Consider the following 18,607-nt stretch of genomic DNA (forward strand, 5'->3'; position numbering starts at 1 on the left):
TCCGCGAGACGTTTTTTTTTTCGTACACAAAAATGTTTCAAAAAGTACTATTTAACGATCGTTGAATAGTGCGTACTATTGCACGCCATGTGACCCACATTCGTCCAATCAAATGACAGGAATTTATTTAGGTGTTATATAATAGGAGATATAGCATAGTAGTAGTCTCTGTCTTTTGTTAAGGTTATATAATCACTTGTGATCCACCCAGGAAGTGAACCTTTTATTTTCTTTGTTCTTTACAGGAGCATGTTTATTACATGCATCACCAAATAGCTTTTTCCATGTTTACCATGCAGTATCTACATCATAGCTATGCATAACTTGGTTCCAATCTGTGTTTTTAATGGTATTAATAAATTCATTGTCATTAAATTTTTAAATGAACGTGTTTTAATAATTTTAGGTGGAACCTAACTTTTTTATTTTTTTCGGATTAGGTAAATTAGTGAATGGTCACTAAATCCAAGACTATGAACTCCAGCAATTGAAATATTTTGGTTGGAAACAAATAATACATCTATTATGGTTTTACTTGTGTTAGTTACTCTGGTAAAATCTTTGATTAGTTGTATTAGATTACTATGTTTAGCGATTTTGTTAATTTGATCAGCATTACACTTTTTAGCTATATCAACATTGAAATCACCAAGTATCACTACATCCTTATAAAGCATATTACAATTTTGAAACATGGTATCTAATTTACATAAATATTCAGATGTGGCACTTGGAGGTCTGTATATCGTACCAAGAAGAATAGGTTTAGTGTGTGGTAAGTTTATCTCAATCCAGAGTGCTTCCACATCATCTTCTCTTAAGGTACTTAATTCTTTAAATACTATTCCATATTTAATATAACATAAAATACCACCACCTGATTTACAGTTTGATCTATCTAATCTACTTATATCATAACCATCTATAGTGACTTCCATGTTATCAATATTACAATTTGGCCAAGTTTCAGAAAGGCATAGAATATCCACATCATTAATGTGAAGGAAGACTTTATTCCTAAGACATTGAATGTTCAAATGAACGATCTTAAAACCCCTTTTGAGTAAACAATTGTGATCAATATAACTTCCTTCACTAAATGGGAGTTCTGATAAAGTTGCCTTAAAGAAGCATGAATCACACCACCAAGTGTTAACCTTAAAAGAACTAGGAATTTTGCAACAATTTAGATGAAAATCCAAAGTGCAGTTGCTACATTAAATACTTTGTTTGTGCAGTATAATATTTTTTAGACAGATTCCACATTGACTTACTAGTATGTTATTTCTTTTAACTTAGCTGATATTAATGTGCAGTCCATGTTTTGTAAAGTTACTTGGAGAGCTTAGGTGCGTTGCATGGTCAATAAATTGTTGTTTGTAGACAGTTTTTAGCATCTTATTGGCAATTTTCACTTGTTCGTTAGCCTTTGGATCATCAAAGCGTTGGCACATAGCTGAAATGTAGACATTTCCGGTTATCTTCTGTTCTAGCAAAGTCACGAGTGCATCAACATCATCTTCAAATTTCTCCAGAGAAAAGTTATCCCCACTGCAATCATTCGTTCCAACATGAATAATAGCATCTTTTACCTTCATATCTGTTTCGTTGAGTTTAGTGCAGACTTTGTTGATCGTTGCTCCTCTCATTCAATTGATTCTTTGGTGTGTACGTCTGAAATAACTGATGTATTAGGGTTATGTTCACATATAGTCCCTTCTATGGCAAGTCCATCAAAGGGGTTGGACAATTCAATTGACGATTCATCATGGGAGTTTGCTGCATTTGGTTTGACAGATTGGTAGCACTGTGTTGCGGCACCACAAATTCATTCTCCTTACCTACTAGTTCTTGTTGAAGACTCTTAATTCTGACTTCTTCAGGACAGATGTTCCTTTCATGAAGTTCATTAAAGCTGGATGTAAGGTGAACATCATCATCAAGAACATCAAATGAGTTCTTTGTAACAATTTTATCTTCTGTTTGTTTGGTACATAGGTTGTTAGTTGGTACACATTTCTTTGGTTGTTCAAATTCACATTTGTTAATTATAGCCTGTAGACTGAGAATTTGTTGTTCTAGGGACGAATTTCGTTCACTCATGTCTTTGAAGGCTGTACTGAGGTGTACAAAGTTTGAAAGGACATTCTTGTACTCACTCAGCTGCTGCTTTATCTCTATACTATAGATCCTATCACATTTTGTAATCTGTTAGCTAATACATGGGCTAATATTTTATAATCGACATTAAGAAGAGTAATCGGTCTCCAGTTTTCTAAGTTTTCTCTTTGTCCCTTTTTAGGTTATATGCATGATATGCATATAACCTCTTGATTCTGTCAGGATCTTTATTTATTTATTTGTTTATTTATTTATTTATTCTTTCCTTAGCACTATTTTGTCCATGAATTATCTTGATATCAGTTTCATCTATCTAAGTCAATTTTTCAGAGTATATTCCTTATGGCCAGGAATCGATGTGGTTATGTTTTCAGGGTGCGCAATCAAACATTACGCGGTCTACGCGCGATTTAACGAAATCAAGTTTGTAATCATATCTTCACAAGCATGAATCACTTTTAAACAAAATTTTGTACTCATAAATTTCAGGTCGCATTTCATCATACAGCAATACAATTACGTGCGTAGCGCATATAACGCATGCGTACGCGCGCTTAAAATGTTGAAAGTTGTCAGAATTTATTTTCGATGAAATCAGAGTACGTTTCAGGCAATTTTAAGCGTTTAAAAAATTGCCATGAGTGCACAGATTTTTTCACACGCACTGTGCGTCAAACGTTAATGCGCACTGTTTTTGTCCGATTACTGTTGTATAACCTTTCTTTAATATTTTATTCGTCAAAAGTGACAGGCTACGCACGTGTAAGTTAACAAAATTGTGAAAATATGCTAAATTTTAAAATTAATATATATCGTTAGAATGCTCGGGAACACCTATTTTTTATTTCATTTTCTTGAAGTGTATGTATCATATGTATGATTTATTATGAAATTAGAAGAACAAAAGTTGATTAAGTCATCATTAATGGCATATTAAATTTAACAAAATTAATTCCGACAATCAAACAAATTATAACATTTTCTTAGGCCAAAATAACAAACTTAACATTAACTTTCTTCCTTAAGAAGTTCATATATTAAAGTTAAAAGTATATAGTTTGACAGTGCATCATTTTTAAAAATTTTTAAAGATGTCATAGTAAAACATTATAATTCATTGCGGTATGTAATAATCTATCTGCACCAAAGTGGTTACTGCATAGTAAATACACGGAGGAATCTTTCCAAAACTTTTAGTCAGTTGGTGTATGGCTCGGTGGTCTTTGCTCGTGTCTATAGCATTCAAGTACCGAGTTCGAGTCTCACCTTGGGAAACCAAACGAAATAAGATTTTTTTTATTATCCGTATTGGTTGTTCAATTGTATTTCTTAGTGTATAGATTAGGCCAAATAAAAAAACATACTTGTTAAGCGTCACCGCCCGCTCCTGATTATCCAGCCGCCTCTCTTTTTATTTTTATTTTTTTTTTACCGATATACAACGGAAAGTTCAGCGGCCCGGCCCAGCTCCAGAGTAGGGCTCGAAATTCACGCTAGCAAACTAGGATTTTGCTAGTAGATTCTTCATAATTGCTATTTGAAAATTTCAAAACTAGCAAATGTTTGTTAGGCTAGTGTAATTTTTGAAAAATACGTACTTTTTAGCTTAGACAACACTAGCCGCCGATCGCTCTATGTCGACAACGGCAATTTGGTGAAAACAATTGTTTCATTTACACGCCGCCGATTTACGTCAAGGAAACGCGAATAGCACCGCGAATCATGTAATGTGGTAAACAGCAAGCTTTTTCCCCAACACATTAAATCATGCGCATTTAGTACGTCGCTGAGGATTACATCATCAGTCAAGTGATTACAGAATACGCGATTATCAATTTAGGGATTTAACGAAATAAATATTTTGCCTACACAGTGGTCGAAGCGCGTTTTTTTATGGGTTCGTAAATAGGAAACACCCCATACATAATGGACTCTACCAATTTTGTTTACGATGATCTCGAGATCGGCACACCACGAGGTCCTGTTGGGCGATGGGTTTCCTTATGCCTGGTTTACCTGTGGAATAATTACATACACTTTTTGCATCACAACTTTAAATACTGATTTACACAGCAATTGGCAAAGGATTCATCAAAGAAGAATGAATACGTTGAATAAAAATTCACTTAAGAAATGCCGTAAGCTGTTTTCAAACTATAAATCAGCCCACTATTTAGTATTATGGAGACCAAATCATGCTTCTCGCGATAGGGAATTTCCTGGATAGATGAGTCGAGCGAGAGACGGCGGATGGCCGATGAGTGAGGTGGGGGTAGCAGCTTGGACGGATTAGTTAGCCTAGGGCCTACAATTTCGCTTGGTGGCAATTAAATTTAATGTTTTAATTACGTCTGGATATAAACAATACAAAACTCAATTTTGTCATAAGCAATAATATTTCATACATAGTCAATTTTGTTCTGTTTCGCATTTTAAAAGTTTGACGTTTCGTCCTAAAAAAAGTGGGGCAAAACGTCCACCGCGCAAAAATATACCTCTATAAAAAGTAAAAAAAAAAAAAAAAAAAAACCGTCCCCCCGCCCCTGAAAATTTATGAGGGTGTGACGCTTAACAAGTATATTTTTTTATTTGGCCTTATACACATGATTTATAATGAAATCTAAATAAAAACACAAATGTGGTTTATGACATTATATATGCAGAAAGATCTTTGATTGGGTTATGATACCGGCTATTGTATTTGCGTTAGCAAGATCCTATTATCATATATTATAAATAACTAACGATTCTGAGAAAATCAATCAATCAATATATCTTAAATCAATCAATTATCTTTATTTAAATCAATGCATATAACCTATAATTCGTCATAGTGACGAATTAAATCTAGTTATATATTAGGTTTATTATACCTCTTGTTTGTGTTGTAGATAACTTTCCATTAGTTTAAAGAATCACATAGGATATGTTTTAAATGGTTCCAAAAAGTGCGATAAAATTCTACACTTGGGCCATCAATACCTGGACTTTTATTTAATTTCATTTTAAAAATCGTTTTTGTACATTCATCAACAGATAGAAGACCTTCACACTTTTCCTTTTCTTCATCAGATAAAATGTTAAAATATGTATTGTTTAGGTATCTATTCAATTTATCTGCAGGTATATCTTTATTAGAATATAGGTTTTTATAGAATATAACTTCTTCTTTCAAAATTTCTTCGTTATTTGAAGTATATTTACCATTTCTTTTTAATACAGTGTTAATTTGTTTTCTTTTTCCTTTAGCTTTTTCTAATCCTAAAAAGAATTTGTTATTCTTTTCACCTTTTTCGAACCATTCGATTCTAGACCTTTAGAAGGTAGATGTCATCTAACTGTTTTATTTTGTCTGTATTTTCAGAGTAGGAAACATTTAATTGACCAGTTAGTTCATCAACTTCATTAAGTAAATTATTTTTTTGGGTGTTTCTTTCTTTTTTTTTTCTTTGTACAGTATCTACGAGTAAATTCTTTTATTTTAACTTTCAGGAATTCCCATTGAAGGTCTGGACTTAAGTTGTTTTCATTATTTTTAATGATTTCTATTATGTGTATTATATTGTCTACGTATGTATCATTTAAGATGCTATTATTTATTTTCCAAATTCCTGGACCTTTCACTTGGTTGGTATTTACGAGTTTAAGTGAGATTGCTTGATGGTCAGAAAATAAGGAGGGCCTATATCTGTTGAAAGATCACTATATGCATCAGTAGTCTAATATACGAAAAGTATCTTTTCGCCTCCAGGTAAATTGTGTTTTATCACTGTGGCACTGTCTCCATATATCAGTTAAGTTGTATAGTTATATATATAAATAATATATATGGGTGATCAGACCGGTTTTTCTGTAAACCAGATTTTAATCTGTTTATCTTGCAAAAGTGAGTTCCATTTCTCAGCTGCTCTTGATGCAAAAAAGTGTCTCCTTATTTCTAAATAATAACAAATTAAAAGAATGACCTTGCATTTTTGTGAAAGTTAATTTCCTAAATAGTTCCTTTATATGCAATCTATTGTGACTAGCATACCGGCTAATGACCCATCATTTTTCACGGAGAGCGGCCGTGGAAAAAATTATTGTAATTTTCCCCTGATATTACATATTTTTTTTGATATTTGTGGTTTTATCAAAATGCTTCTTTCATTAATAATCACTTTGAAATGCAGGACCGTCTCGTATCAGTCTGTAGCCAAACATAAATACTGTAGCTGACCACTGCGTTCCATTTTTTAAAGTATGTCGGAAGAAGGATGCTTTATGAATGCTGACTGCCAGTGATCTAAACAATAGGTACGCGGTTGTCTGGCGGTGTACTTAGTATGAATCGGTCATGGCATAGCTTGCTGTAGTGCGGTATTCGCATAAATATATTTATTTATTTTTCAGCTGAAAATCGGCAATTCATTTGCAACTCTTTCAAATTTACAGACACGTATCGCTCGATGTACACTCATACAGGGAAGAAGTTAATTAGAATTAGAGTTATTCACGAACGAGTTTACGATTTTTTCAATTAACGAATAACCTTTCGTACTTGGAGGATTTCATAGATGAGGTATTGGGCATGTCAGAGATGGTTTGCAGTCGGTTAAGGGGGACTTCGCCCAAACCATAAAACCCAGGCCTGAAACAGTGCCTTGCATTTTGGGTAATAACATTTTTGGTCGACGATCACCCACTAATTTAAATGGTTATTTTTTAGCACAAATTTAGCAGAAAGGCTTTTTATTTAAAATGTTTTTATTATTATCTATATATTAATATCTATATATTAATGCTACAAAATTTTTCGCGTATTTTACGTATCTCCTCCAAAACCACTGAACGGTACGTGTTCACATTTGGCACACTGATGGTTATTGATGGGCCACACACGATAGGCTATGTCACTTTCCTGACTTTTAAGGATAAACACTATTAAAAAAGGCAAAAATTAGTAGTAATTAGATATCTCAGCGACCATGTTACGTCACTGTATAAACTACGCAACCTCCTCTTTTGTGTACCGCCCTGGCCGGATCTACAAATACCATGTCAGGCCGCTAAAAAAAACAGTCTTTAGTCAACCGTATCGAATGATCGCGTCGTTGACCAGCGAAAGCAAGAGTAAAAAACATAAGTTTTACGATTTTTATTTGACTTTGTATCATCCAAAAGAATAATTTATTTGAGTAGTATATATATATACGGCTTTACCACGTTGAAACACCGGTTCTTGTCAGATCACCGAAGTTAAGCAACGTTGGGCCTGGTTAGAGCTTGGATGGGAGACCATCTGGGAATAGCGGGTGCTGTATACGGAGCTGGGGTCCCGTTAGGCATTTGAAATCAGCACTGCTGACTCTTATGGCAGCCCCTGCATCTAGTATCTGCCTCAGACCTCTGGTCAAGGTGGGCACTGGATGAGAGAAGCCCTTGATCAATGTCAGGACCAATGTCAGGACCAATCAAGGTGCTTTAAACTCTCCTGGCTTTGTTTGTATCAAACCTGTTAGTGGCGGTAATTATAGCTGTTGGTTTCGATTGAATAAAATAAAATTTAAAAAAATAAAAATATACAGAGATCCAGATGAAACTTTTTACTAATTTCTACTACTTTTTGCGTTGATTTCAGAGTCCGTAAGTATTATTATTATTCCAATACCTCACGTCTTAATTCGATAACTTATCAATTCATATTTTATCAGTAAAATTTCTGAGGCGCACCCTAGATTAATATTTACACAGCACAAAGTCCCGTATCCAGTATTGCTTTCATTTTGTAGCTTACAGATATTTCTTTACAATTAAAAAAAAAAAAAAAAACAATTTGTCAGGAGCCGGAAAGAGTGCGCATCTACTTAATCATGCAATACAAATTATTATTAAGGCAAACAAACGGAGTTACTGGTTGACCACAAGTTAATTACAAAAATAGCATGTAGGTAACAAATATCCCTTACAAAAATATTGCAAAATATCAAAATCAGTGAAATAAAATGTAAATGAATATACTTCACAATTCGTGTTTCCTTAGAAATGTGTTTTTCATTTCAATTTTTGTACACTTTTTTTATTTTGTCCCTAATGTATCAATTAATACACCACGAAAGACACGCAAAATAATATAGTTTGGCATTTTATACTTTTGTTATGTGTTTGCGAGCACATCTAATTCACACAGCACAATTTTTCTTTAGCATTTTTTATTTTCGTAAGGTCAGAACAGTCAAAAGTAAAGTCTAAAGTTCCATATCCACTATTGCTTAAATTTTTTAGCCTAAATATATTTTAAAATGAAGGGATAGTGTGTAACAAATCAATGGCCGTAAATACAGTAATTTCAAATTTTATTTGTGATACAATTTGTTTTTATTTTATTAATTTGTCAAAGTACTTTTATCAGAGTGCGCATGCAAATGACTTTAGGGTACTATTACTGTAGGCTATTTACAGCAAAAATGTCATATACCTTTGATTAAACATTAAAGGCCAGGTGCGGGCAAAAAATTTCTATTGATCAATAGAAATTCCAATAATTATTGATCTATAGTTTCCCCTATGTTTCATAATTTTTGGGATTTTATTTGTGTTACACGAGCTTGTTGAAAATAAGCACTTATCAGTGGGGGATAGTTCAAATTACACAGTAAAATCTCTATTCTTTTGTACACAAATTTTGTAAATAGAGAGGCGTTTTAAAAAGCTATGAAAAATAAACGGTGTGGTAAAAAATGTTATCAGATGACTAAATATAGGTAATATAACTTAAATATTACATTTCTGATATTTTTATTCAACTTCAGATTTTTATTTTCATGCTATAGCAAAAATTATCCACTGTACTGTATATCCACCATCTTTTTTCACCGTCTAGGGAGTCACCAGACATAACTACTACTTTCGGTGTACAAGTCGCACCTGTGTATAAGACGCACCCATAACGGAGACTGAAATATTAGTATTTTTTATGTAGTCGATGTATAAGACGCACTTATTTCTAGGCCGAAATTTTAGCATTTTACAATCAAAACAATGGTATTTTACATATAAAACAATGAAATTTGAGACATATTTATTGAATCAAATGATATAATTTTGTTTGATTGCCTTAATATTACATCGTAATCAGTCTCAACTGAACGTTCAGTGAAAAGGGAAATCCCCATATTTTTTCAGTTACGATGCACTGTGTGGGTAGGGCTAGCCTATGTCTATTTAAGTAACTTTAATTTCATATTATTTAAATAAATATACCTTCTTATTGTGTGTATGACCATTATATAAAATCAATCTAAACGATGTTCAGTTTTTGGGCTGAAAATGAAGCAGGAATATCATGTACGGTATATGAAAATCTTTCCTATGCATGCATGCATTTACAGTAAGGAGATCACTAACCATGTGCTCCTCCTTGCCTGGCCCAGCACTGTTGGCCATATACATTATGAGATTAGGGGAAGCTACTTAACGCAATAACAACACGCTCTTTTAGATATCGCTTGACATACGAACTATCGCCTACATGATTTTAAATTTATTGGATTGTTGACATAGAGATGTAATAAAATAAACCACCTTGATCAAGGGAAATAGTTTTTGTGTAATTAAAATTTGACACCACCATAATTAATGGACTCTTCCATAAATATGTTGTGCTGTGATGAATACACACCCGCGAGTTCAGAGAGTACTTGGCCTGGATAGAATATCTCATTCAAGTACTGTAAATATTAATTATTACAGTCGGGGATGACAATTTATACCTTAATTAAAAATTCAATAAACTTGTTACCACAATGTGGTGATCAACCGTGATTCGACAGGAGTACTAGCTAGGCCTACATTGCAGAGTAGTACACTATTTTTAATAGGCTAGGTTAGGTAGATAGGCCTCCTAGCTAGCTACTGTACACTGTTAACTAGCTTTTTAAGGGTGCGTGAGGAAGTTACAGTGTATAAGACGCACCCAAAATTTAGAGGTCAAATTTGCGTGTCAAAAGTGCGTCTTATACACCGAAATATACGGGTACCTAACTACTGAAAAAAAATTATCCTGGTTTTTATGGAAGAATTTTGCCAAATTCTGTATTTGACCATATTACGGGAAATTGATGTTTTTTCGTCTTGATTTCTGTTACAAATATTTGATTTATGTACAATTAACCAAATATTATATTTAAAATTCATGCCTGTACCTGAGCTTTAAACTCTCTTCGTCCACCATTACCACCAAAAAAAAAAGTAACCATATGAAATGATAATTTCAGGAATATGGTGCCCGGATATTACACTACTCTAAAAATATCATGGGTGGGCCTACTGTTTTAAAAACTAAGACAATTTTAGCAATATGGTGCCCTGAAATTACACTCTTTAAACATTTCTGGTTGAGGTAAAACTGATAAATATAAGCCTCAGACTGTGGCTACAAACATTTAAAAATATGGACATCTAGATGCCTGGAAATGGCACTCTGAAAGAACAATTTTTTTTTCGGGTTGGTCCTTGAGAAAATGACACTCTATATAATAGGCAGGTCCTCAATTCTCCCCTTCTACTTTTGACTCCTCCATCTTTTCTTACAATTTTTTTAGAGCATACAAAAAAATATTTTTGCAACTCGAGGACCCCTAGCCACCGGTCCTGACCATTGTTGGGGTTAAGGCAAGAACATTTTTAGAATATGAACATTTTAGATCAAACTTAATACAATAGATCTGTAGTATGCATTAATATGACAAACTTTACAGTTCTTTAACACATGTGCTATGTAAGCTGGGGATAAGCATGTTTTAAACATTTAGCGTCACAGTTACTGTGGAAAGGAAACATTTCCTAAATATGTATTTTGCTATTTCACTTCAGAACATGCTACTTCATTATGCAAATCTTATCAAGATAAAAGGCCCATTCTGGAAAAGGTATTTAGAAAGCAGGGTCTTAGAGGTAGAGTATAATAAATATTGTATTACATATCCAGTGACTCAGTTATTTATCCTTCCGCAAAAATAAAATATTTTCTAGAATTTTACAGTTAATAATACATCCAAGTTGCTGAATACAGTAATTGTGCATAACACTGAGATACAGAACATTTTTTTATTTTTTTTAGTTTTATTTTTATAGTAATAATTTATATTACATTTACATCAAAGATAAAGATAGTTATGATTGATTCATACATGATGACATTACCATTGTTTTTATAGTATCAAAATTGGTTTCTTCTGATTGGCGAATTGATTACATTTTAAGTTCCAATGAGTTACTTGAAGTGAATGAACCCTGTGTGCAGCTTAAGTTGAGTGTTAAAGAATTGGAGGACACAAACACTGAATCATTTATGATTTCTGCAAATAAGCTTCAAATGTTTTTATCTGGTAAGTCAAAAATGCAAAGAAAAATATAGTACTGACTACAAAAACCAATATAAGATAAATAGAGATGAAAACTTTATTGCAATTTATATAACAAAATTTAAATACAATTCAACAAATTAAGAAAATATATACAAAATTACGAATTATATAAGTTATAAATAAGGCAAACAATCAATATAAATCTAAGTATAAATCTTATTATAAATCTTAGTACCCGACTGCGCAAGGAAAACCATCTACTAACCATTAAAAATATCGGTGTTAATAATGAAGTTCTTTGATCTATTTGTATTGCACTTTGGTAGAGGAAATTCAGTGACTGATCTTAATTTATATGGTATGTGACGCACTTGTGGCAGTAGGTTTTGGAGAATATGACTAGCAATTTTCGGTTTTCGAAAGTATTCCTTGCACAGTCGGGTACGTCAGTCCTCAAGCAAAGGGATATTTAAAAAATAAAGTGCCTCTTTGTACGAAAACCACGGGAGTATAACTCTAAAAGCCCTTCTCTGAATAGCATTGATTTTTAAGCGGGTCAAACAAGTAGCCCACACTGGCGCAGCATATTAAACTACAGGCCAGACAATACTACAATAAAAAAAACTTAATTTGTGAACGCTAAGGCTGGCTTTACGCATTTGCCGTAGGAATTAGAATTAGCCTTCCTACACATGCAATCAATTTTGGCATTCCAAGTCAGGTTAGCACCCAGGAGTTTTGTTTGATCTACACATTCGATGGGGGTTCCATTTATGATCAATGGGTCAAAATTTTATTTAACCCTCTTGCAGCTAACCCCAAAACAGTTTTTTAGTTTAGTTCCATAAGATTATCATGCGCAAACGGTGTCAGCAAGTGGCTGGATCCCACTCATACCATCCCTACCAATGCACTCATAGACGGAGGTGTCGTCCATACATGGCACCGCCGCCATAAGATCATCAGCAAAGACAATAAAGAGAATGGGCCCCAGCCACGAGCCTTGGGGATACCACCATTTACACCCTTCCATAAAGTAAAGGCGTTACCTATTTTACACGTTGTTGGTTATGGCAAAGGAAAGCTCTAATCCAAGATTGAAGGTAGAAATCAATTTTTTTCAATAAGTGTTCCATGATCTATCAGATCGTATTCTTTCCGAAAGTCTAACAGATGTATTCAAACTTCTTGTTTTTTGTCTGTCGCGGAAAAACATTCATTAAAAAATTTTATAAGGACATCAACAGGTGGGCCCAAATTTGTTCTCCAGTTAAACTTTCAAAAACAGTCATTGCAGTAGAAGGAAGTGAAATAGGGCGAATATCATTCTCGATACTACTAGGTGGACTAGATTTTGGGATAGGCACTACATTTGCGCATTTCCAAATATCAGGTATAACCTCTTCCCGGAGACTAGAATTAAAGATAGCACATAGAAGAATCCATGGATGAATCATGTCTGGCCTAGGTGCTTTATTGCGCCGTTCTGCAACCTATGGGTCGTGACCCAATGTTTGGGTCGCTAAATTGTTTCTGATACTGAAACTTTTTATCAATTATACACTGATCTATAACATGTGAAATGTTCTCAGTTTTGTAGAATCTACAACAATAATTTTGCTCTTTTGGCGTTCCGTAGAAACCAAAATATTGAACATTGAGTGTGCGAAATGCGAGAAAAACAACGTCTGTAAAATCACCAATTTAATGGATTTATTGTTACTTTTATGTGATTTTTCTTCATTAAAGTAGGCCTACTAATTCTAAGCTGTGGTATTCAGGATAAAGTTGGTTAAAATACAAGGCAAGTGCAAAAGGAAACTAGCCTAGCGGGCCTAGCTAGGCCTAGGCTACTTCAATTTCGGTGATTTCCTGCCTTGCAATTTTGAGAAATGATAAAATGATGCCTCGCATTTTTTGATGATGGTAAAACGATGCCTCGCATACATTTCTGACTTGCCTCGCATGCCTTCCCTGCCTCGCGTGCCTCGCTGTCTCGCACTTTGTTACTACCCTCACTGACTGGATCTTGCAAGATATAAGTACAAAAATCGATGTTAATAACTGTGTATGCAATGTGTTAAATATAATGGTACCATATCTAATTACTCTTACTTAAAAGCTGGTGTCCCAACCAAGTTAGGCCCTTTATGTTTCCAGATCATGATCAACGATGCTGGTTCAAATTCTAAAACTAAGTATCTGAAATATGTTGATGATCTTACTTTTTGTGAAAATCGTAAGCTCTCATTGCCTGGTTTTTTACAAGATGATCTTAATTCTTTTTTCCGCTAGTGTAATGACAATTGTTTAATGCTTAACCCCAAAAAATGTAAAGCCCTAAAGGTGTGTTTCAGTTCTACCTAACCTTCACACGTTGACATACACTTGGGAACTGATAAGCTCCAATGTGTTAATAAAGCCAAGATCCTGGGAGTTTTTTTTCAAGACAACCTTAAATGGGACTGTCATATTGATTCCATCATCACTAAAGCTTCTAGGAAACTTTTCCTTTTACAATCATTAAAACGATTTAACACTGAAGAGCTTAAATTGACCTTTTTGCGGTTATATTAGACCAGTTGTTGAGTATGCTGATGTTGTTTGGCTTTCTGGTTTGACTAGTAGATTAAGCAATTGTATCGAAAATGTGCAAAAGAGGGCTTGCCATATAATGCTAGGAAACAATTATTTTCTTACTCTGGTGCCCTTGATTTTCTTAAATTAGAGACTTTGGCTCAAAGAAGGCTGTAGCATTGTCGCAAGTTCGCTGAGTATCTCCCCAAAATTAAACAAACAGCTGATTTAATCCCACCGACCAGACATATATTTTTACTATGACATGTATTTTTACACGCAATTTGGCTCTTAGCCACGAGTTGTAATTTTGGTCGATTTTTTATATTTTAAATAAAAGTTAATAATAATAATAATAATAGACATTGTTGTCATACATTTAAAACATTAGTAAAAAGGTTCATCTGGATCTCTGTATAGTATTCAAGTAAATTTTCTTTTGGATGATCCAAAGTCAAATAAAAATCGTAAAACTTACGTTTTTTAGTCTAGCTTTCGCCGGTCAACGACGCAGCTTAATCATGAGTGAGTCTAACAATACATTACCCTTCTTAGACATCATAATTACAATGAACAATGGAGACCTGACGACAGTTTACAGAAAAAAGACCCACACAGACCAATACTTAAACTTTCACTCCTGCCATCCATTGGAACACAAGTTAAGTGTGGTTAACACTCTGGTTGACAGATGTGAAAAAGTTGTCACTAAAAAAGAAGAGAAACTAACAGAAATGAAAAGATTAAACATGCGCTCGTTGGGTGCGAGTACCCCAATTAGTCCATGGACAAGATAATCCAAAAAAGATCGGAGAAAGAAAAACAAAATGCCAAACAAAAAACAAAAGATACAACCAACAAAAACAAGGGAAACATAGGGATACCTTACATACCAAGAATATCAGAAAGAATTAGACCCTGCTTATCTAGTTACAATGTCAACACTTATTTTACTCCACAAAACAAATTAAGAAATCTTTTAGTTCACCCAAAAGACAAAATAAAAAATGATGACAATTGTAACAACTGCGAAAAAGTGTATATAGGAGAAACAGCTAGAACCTTATCCACAAGGATAAAAGAACACAAAGCAGATGTCACTTCACATTGCACAGGTATTTTAACACGTTCAGCAAGAAATTCAGCTTCAGAAATTGTTCATAACTCAGCCATCACCGATCACATGACCACTCACACTCATTTACCAAATTGGAACGTAAAAATACTAGGAACAGAATCTTCATGGAAAGACAGAAAAATAAAAGAATCAATAAAAATAAGAAAACATGGTAACACTATGAACAGAGACGACGGCGGTTTGGAACTCCCAAAATTATACAACAACTTACTAAAGAGGAGGCCCCGACAATCCCATTTAGGTAAACCTGAACGTTTCATAGATGGCGCTATACCAAATACGAGAGCTAATGGTAACAAGTTCAAGTCACAGAGACTCACTCATGATTAAGCTGCGTCGTTGACCAGCGAAAGCTAGAGTAAAAAGCGTAAGTTTTATGATTTTTATTTGACTTTGGATCATCCAAAAGAAAATTTACTTGAATACATTTAAAACATTAACATGAAAAGGTCTAGCTTAGTTTTCTTTCTTTTTTCATTTCCAGAAATAAAACAAACAATAAAGTTGATGGAATGTATTGATTGAATCTAGCAATTGAAGCTTCTACTATTGGCGGTTCCTGATTATAATACTCAATAAAAAATATTAAATATTACTGGGGCGGATTGCAATAAAGGTCTTAACCTCGGTCTTAGACTTAAGCCCAAGATGAAACCCTTAGCAATGAGGGTATTAGATATTTGACCATTGCAATAGAAGTCTTAGCCTTAGAATTTCAGCGTCGTGATCTTAGATTCTAAGCCTCCTCCAGGCAGACTTACGCTAACCGCACAACGTGAGCTATGCTAGTAATATCATGGCGAAATTAACTTATTTAAATACTGCTGTGATTTGATTTTATGATACTGAGTATAGAAAAGGGGTATTGCACTATTTTATTTAAATATTTAATTCTGTTGACAACCAACAGGTTGATAAGACATGTACATTATTATTTTGATCTACCAATTGTTTCAATAGATAAAATCTATATAGGCCCACACCTACCTGACCGCACCAACAAGCTGTATGCATATTCTCCATACGCGGCCTAGCGCTACACTATTTTGACCAAGAAAAGACTACATATACTGTAGTAGCATATTTAAAATTAGTTGTTTTTAAATATTTGTTTGTAAACTCTAAGAATGTAATAATTAACTAATATTTACTATCAAATTACATACAATTTTGTTGCCAATATTTTTATTTATTTGCTAAAATCTCCTAGTATTTACGTAATCTTAACGCTATTGAATAGGCAGTGTGTCCATTCATGCATTAAAATGGCCTCAATATGTCCTACTGAGGAGTTTGTCGCTAAAGTACTCCTTATTGTTAAATTACTCTATTTGCACTTGTTTGTATAGCGCCCTCTTTTGTCGGTAACTATAAGTGGTGCTGCAAACCGACCAATAATCAGTTGCTACAATGAAGCTCAAGATCGACAAGAATGGAGACACCTCATCAGAATGGTCACAAGTACTTAGATATGAGTAGAACGACGAAAGAAGAAGATAGGCTGGTTTGATTGTTTGAAATTCTTTACTAATAAAGTCTCAGTTAAGACCGCAACTTTGCTGAGAGGCATAGCTAAGACTTTCGCGAGGGGCTTAGGGCTTTGATCTAAGCCTAAGACAAAGTCTTTATATTGCAATCCGCCCCTGTATTTTGATTTTTGATTATCACTATTTTATGAATAAAAATATATACAGTATAGTGTATTTTGATTATCACTATTTTATGCAAATGGTAAAGGAGACATAAATGTCGCACACATACATTCAATACTCGATTCTTCAAAGTAGGAAGGAAACCACATTTCTATAGAAGATCAGTATTTTACATAGATAGGCACTGGTCTATAGACAAAACCAACAAAACGTAAAGGGATGGATGAGTAGGGCTGTTTACACCTCACTCACCATATTCATAAAATAATGATGAAACTTTAACGTACAGGTAAATTAATATTTATCCTATGTAATTTCATAATACATTTGTTGTCAACTGAGATTTTAAAGTCGGAAATTCTCAATAAAACAAAACATAGAAAATTTGAGGGTTTTTTTCCCATTTTTTATTCAACATAACCATCATCAACACATTAACCACAGTTATGTTAAACGAGTTGCCATCCTGGAAGCAAGTGGCTATTTGTGTGAGTGAACGGAACAAAAACACTGGAAAACTTCAGTATATAAAATTGATACAATTTATTGTATAGCAAGCAAGCAAGATAAAATGTTCAGCTTCAACCATTGGAAATTGGAACATTCCAAAGGGATGATTAAACGATGAGGTAATATCAACTGGTTAATAGGCAGTGTGACTTCTATTATACATATGTTCTTGAAAAGTTACTAAGCTATTCACAAGTTCAGCACCCCTACTTGATTGTTTCGACTACTACTGTATAGTACTTACCAAGCCTTATATTTTACTAGATGGTTCGCTCGCGTACCATCTAGGTTGTGTCCACAGATGGTTCTCGAATACACAGTAATTTCAGCGTAAAAAAACTGGCGATTTCAAATGTACGTACCGCAGGACTATAAATACATTGTCGTTTTCAGAAACGAATAAACAGACACAATGATTAATGTAGTCAACTAAAATTTGCACACTGGGAATTAGGCCTACTTCCGAAAGAGAAACTTGTCCTAAAATGTGTCCAAAAAAACTAAAACTGTCCCTGTTATAGTCGATTGAAATAGTCAAGTACATGTAACGATACACCACTACGACGTTTATATTTTGTATAATTACTAATTAATACAATAAACAGTAACCACATTCACAGAAAGAAAATTACAATTCAAATAGCGACCAAAATGGTTATTACGTACAGTATTTACAATATTGTCAAAGTATCGCAATGCTATATCTCAGTTTTAAGTTTATTCTCAAAGGGCCCATAATAGTCAGGGTCCTCGTGTATTTCCGTAGGATTTTAATGCCCAAAGTGAGATTTCACTTGATTTCACTTTATTATGGTGCTAGGATACCAAAAGTGCTAACAAATTTTCACGATCCCGTAACCATGGTAACAGCCCCAAATTCAAAATGGCGACCAAATGACCATATCTCCATAACCCTTTGCTCTATTGACAAGATATTGGCATCAAAATACTCGGAATGTATATATTTATATTCGTTGTAATAGAACATTTTTACTAAATGCAACCGGAAATGCTATTTTCTGTACTATTGACCCTTGACCTTGACTCGTACTGTATCTTAAAAACGGCTGGTCATAGAAATTTTAAAATGGTCTCAAATTGCTCAGACCTTACATATTTATATTTATTGTAACGCAATATTTTGTTAAAAAATGTCCGGAAGCAAAGTTATTGACCTTTGACATAGAGAAAAGCTTACAAGAATTTTTATTCAGTAGTCTATGGTCATATCTCCATAACCCTTTGGTCTATTGACAAGAAAT

At 33.9% G+C, this 18,607-nt stretch overlaps 1 protein-coding gene and 1 pseudogene across 1 annotated transcript in view; both read left to right on the top strand.

The window, feature by feature from the left end:
• Positions 1–17,235, top strand: part of LOC140040732 (COMM domain-containing protein 4-like) — an 85,139-nt gene extending 67,904 nt beyond the window's left edge. The window contains exons 6-8 of the mRNA XM_072086883.1: positions 10,975–11,055; positions 11,319–11,489; positions 15,668–17,235. Coding sequence (XP_071942984.1) covers positions 10,975–11,055; positions 11,319–11,489; positions 15,668–15,708 — 293 coding nt within the window. The 3' untranslated portion in view covers positions 15,709–17,235. The remainder of the gene's footprint in view (positions 1–10,974; positions 11,056–11,318; positions 11,490–15,667) is intronic.
• LOC140041379 (5S ribosomal RNA) lies at positions 7,310–7,427 on the top strand (annotated as a pseudogene).
• Positions 17,236–18,607: the final 1,372 nt, after the last annotated feature.

The sequence above is a fragment of the Antedon mediterranea genome, chromosome 2, assembly GCF_964355755.1.
Source record: "Antedon mediterranea chromosome 2, ecAntMedi1.1, whole genome shotgun sequence".
Classification (NCBI taxonomy): domain Eukaryota; kingdom Metazoa; phylum Echinodermata; class Crinoidea; order Comatulida; family Antedonidae; genus Antedon; species Antedon mediterranea.